Source organism: Adiantum capillus-veneris, chromosome 28 (genome assembly GCF_014529385.1).
Source record: "Adiantum capillus-veneris isolate H3 chromosome 28, ASM1452938v2, whole genome shotgun sequence".
In the NCBI taxonomy this organism is placed as follows: domain Eukaryota; kingdom Viridiplantae; phylum Streptophyta; class Polypodiopsida; order Polypodiales; family Pteridaceae; genus Adiantum; species Adiantum capillus-veneris.
The window spans coordinates 39861428-39865576 of NC_140958.1; the positions used below are offsets into that span (position 1 = coordinate 39861428).

At 47.5% G+C, this 4149-nt stretch overlaps 1 protein-coding gene across 1 annotated transcript; it reads left to right on the forward strand.

Annotated features, from left to right (window-relative positions):
- Positions 1–2603: 2603 nt before the first annotated feature.
- On the forward strand, positions 2604–3185 carry LOC147420322 (pentatricopeptide repeat-containing protein At2g01860-like). The gene has a single exon (XM_086505200.1). The coding sequence runs from the start codon at positions 2604–2606 to the stop codon at positions 3183–3185; it is 582 nt and encodes a 193-aa protein (XP_086361326.1).
- Positions 3186–4149: the final 964 nt, after the last annotated feature.

Consider the following 4149-nt stretch of genomic DNA (forward strand, 5'->3'; position numbering starts at 1 on the left):
ATCCCAAAGGGCCCCTAGAGGGTTCATATTTTTCCTAATGAGATAGGGATATGGATAGAGGGACAGAGTGATAGTGAAAGAGGGAGAGATAGTAAAGAGGGAGAGAGATAGAGGGAGAGAAAGAGAGCGGTAGATAGAGAGGGAGAGAGGGAAAGAGAGAGAGTAGATAGAGGGGGGAAAAGAGAGAGATAGACGGAAATAGGGATAGGGAAAGAGAGAGAGTAGGTAGAGAGGGAGAGAAAGAGAGGGAGAGAGGGAAAGAGGGAGAGAAAGGGAGAGATAACGGGATGAAGCGACTGCCTCAGTTTGTGAGGCCATTCTAGGACATGGTGAATATCCCTAGGGTCGCTCTTGTGGACGTACGCAAAGCCTGAAAAAGTGGTGCCCAAGTCCAAATCCACCATGACCTTAGCCGAGACCTCCATGCCTCGGCAGAAGATGTCGTCCATGTTTCGCTTCTGATCTCTGAGAGTGCTTGCTTTATGTGGAGGCGTAAACATGACTCTATGATGGCGAGAGAGAGACTCGGTGAGAGAAATAGAATTACTTATTGCATTACATTAGAATTGTAATGTTACGATCAATTGATCACTTAGATGTTGAATCTAGGTGCAGCCAACACAAAACAATGGCTACATTTACAACCTTAACATATATATGTGTGTACATGTATATCTGTTTATGCATGTATGTAGGCACTAAGTACAGGAGCATAGCATCCGAAGGTTAGACGCTTCCTCTTGGGTATAGTCCTTTTTTAATCGTGGCAATGTGGTCATTGATCCATTCATGCATGGATTACTGCAATTTACCTTTGGTTTACCATGGTTGAGACTGCGATGATATCTAAAGAGGTGCAGTTGACCTTTGGCACTACTAGCCTCTACTTAGGTCTACTAGTATGTATATGTATCTACGTGTTTGTGTGCTAATATATATATCCTCTGGGAGAGAATTGTAATGTTACGATTAATTGATTACTTAGACGTTGAATTTAGGTGCAACCAGCACAAAACGATGGCTACATTTACAACCTCAAAAGGCTAAAAAAAGAAATAATGTATAGCTAAGGGTGGGGGGGGGGGGGGGGGGGGGGGGGGGGGTGGTTTGTACCCCCCCCCCCTTGCAACCTCGGACTCATATGTATCCATTTGAAATGAGTGGTCGCGGTAATATGGGCGGTAATTAGCATGGTAGTAGGTGCGGTAATAATTGGAACCCAAAAAAGGACAGAGTTAGGTCTTCGAGCGAGCTCAATGGAGCAAGTTTTTTTTTTTTTTTGGCCTCCCTCCCTAGCTCTCCTTCCTCCTCTTGCCGCCCATGTGCCTCCTCCCCTCCACTTGCTTCTCCTCCTCAGCCTCCTCCTCCAACATCCTTTCTCCCCTCCACCTTCTTTCTCCATCTCCTCCTCTCGCCGCCATCCTCCTCCTCCTTGCTTATCCCTCTCTTCTACCTCATTCCTCCCTCTCTCTTTTCTCTCCCTCTCTCTTCCCACTCTCTCTCTATCTCTCTCTTACGCCTCTCTCTCTCTATGTCTCTCTCTTTCCTCTTTCCTGTCTCTCTATCTCTCTCTGTCTCTCTCTCTGTCGAAGCATATGCTCTGACCATTGTTCCAAATGCGGAGACCCCGAAGCCAATAAATAAGAAAGTCATATTGGAGGAACCAAACGGTAAAGTTTGGCATGCTAGTATCTGCGGCATGAAAGTAACGAATATGGGATTCAAGACGGGTTGGCGAAAGTTTCCTGCTGATCATCAGCTTGCACAAGGTGATGTGCTTTTTCTGAAATTGATGTCAAAGTCTCACTTCAAGGTCAAGACATTTGGCAAGGATGGGTTATTGAAGGATTTGGTCCTCAAGAAAGAAAAGGAGGGGAAGGCATCCCTGCTGTTCAGGAAAATGTACATGGAAGGCATGAATTCAAACAAGAGAAATTCCATGATGAGGTTGCGAAGCAGGGCTTCTTAAGACCTATATTAGAATCGCGAGGGGTGGTGCAGCTCGGAGACAGGAGACACAGACATATTTTTTTTTGTGTGCTTCCTTGACCGCTTGCCGGTGTGTGTGTGTGTGTGTGTGTGTGTGTGTGTGTGTGTGTGTGTGTGTGTGTGTGTGTGTGTGTGTGTGTGTGTGTGTGTGTGTGTGTGTGTGTGTGTGTGTGTGTGTGTGTGTGTCTTGTGTGTCTTGTGTAGGGAGTCCTGTGTAGGTGCTTTCTTGGGGTTGCTTTCTCGCTATTGCTCCTTTTTTTGGTTTAGCAAAACCCTCCCAAGCATCACCCCGTGGACCTTCCAGCTCGTCGCCTGCACCTTCCCAATTTTACTTCCCGCCCTGCCAAGGACAAACTCTTCCTCATTGACCTGGCAGTTCAAATCAGAAAGCTTTCCCCCCACTCGCATGCCTCTCAAGTCCTGCACGGAATCCAACATCTGCTTGTATGTGGCTCGCTCTCGGCAACCGTTCAACATCTTGGACATCTGGGCCTGCCCCTCAGAGCTTTCGAAACTTTAGAATGACAACAGAAGTGCTCCCACCTATGGCCGGATGAGAGAGCATTGTGTGCTTCCATTGACGTACTTGCAGAAGCCGAAAAGGAAGAGATTGTATGGAACCTTCTGCACACTCATGCTCCATGTCCTTGTTGGCTTTTGAGGCCCTTGCACGAGGACTCATAGCAGCCAGCCTGCTCAATCGTGCTCTGTTGGTCAAGGAAAAGGCAGGGAGCAGCGGACTAGTATTAAATCAGGGTGTGTATGCGGAGCTAATTCTTCTTGCTAGTCGTCTCTACAAATTCAAGGAAATGAGAAAGTTGGTGCAGGAACTAGGTTATTTTTCAGAGTTACAACTAGGCTTAGAGCAGTGCACGTCTATCATGGCGGCATGCCGGAAGGTGCAGATGTATGATGCTGTGTTGGGCCTTTTCGAGTGGTGGAAACAAACTGGCTTCCTACCAAATGTCGTGATGTATCAGATTGTTATGACGACTCTTTCAGACCTTGGTAAGTATACTAGGGATGCTCTGGCTGTGTATTGGGAGATGACAAAGAATGGATGTCCTCCTCATCTTTTCGCTTATGATGCTCTATTTGAGATATGTGCACAGCTAGGGGATGCATCAAAAGCATTAAAGATCCTTGCTAAAATGAGGGAATCCAACATCACACCGACATGGACGGTAGTTAATTGACGAGATTGAGAATCGAGAGGGGTGATGCAGCTCGGAGACATGCTTGGTGTTGGTGCTGGTTGGGTTTTGTTGATGATTACTTTCATGGGCTTCCATCTTCCAATCATCTAGGAAAAACTAAAAGACGTCTCATGGGCTCGGACACAGGAGACACACATGTCTTTTTTTTGTGTGCTTCCTTGACCGCTTGCCGGTGAGGGTGAGGGTGAGGGTGAGAGAGAGAGAGAGAGAGAGAGAGAGAGAGAGAGAGAGAGAGAGAGAGAGAGAGAGAGAGAGAGAGAGAGAGAGAGAGAGAGAGAGAGAGAGAGAGAGAGAGAGAGAAATAGAGACAAAATCAGTAAAATAAAGAGAGAGACGGGATGAGAGAGAGAGAGTGAGGGGGAGAGAGAAGGAGAGAGAGAGAGAGAGACAGAGAGAGAGAGAGAGGTCCTTCAGTAGCGAGAGAGAAAGAGAGAGGGAGGAAGGGACGGTGGGCGCGAGAGAGAGAGAGAGAGAGAGAGAGAGAGAGAGAGAGAGAGAGAGAGAGAGAGAGAGAGAGAGAGAGAGAGAGAGAGAGAGAGAGAGAGAGAGAGAGAGAGAGAGAGAGAGAGAGAGAGAGAGAGAGAGAGAGCAAGACAGAGGGGGGGAGAGAGAGAGAGAGAGAGAGAGAGAGAGAGAGAGGAGAGAGAGAGAGAGAGAGAGAGAGAGAGAGGGAGAGAGTAAGAGAGACAGAGGGATATATAAAGAGAGAGAGAGAGAGGGGGGGGAGAGAGAGAGAGAGAGAGAGAGAGAGAGAGAGAGAGAGAGAGAGAGAGAGAGAGAGAGAGAGAGAGAGAGAGAAGGAGATAGGGAAAGAGGGAAAGAGATAGGGATAGGGATAGAGGGAGTCCATGTTAGGGAAAGAGAGAGAGAGAGAGAGAGAGAGAGAGAGAGAGAGAGAGAGAGAGAGAGAGAGAGAGAGAGAGGGAGAGAAAGAGAGAGGTAG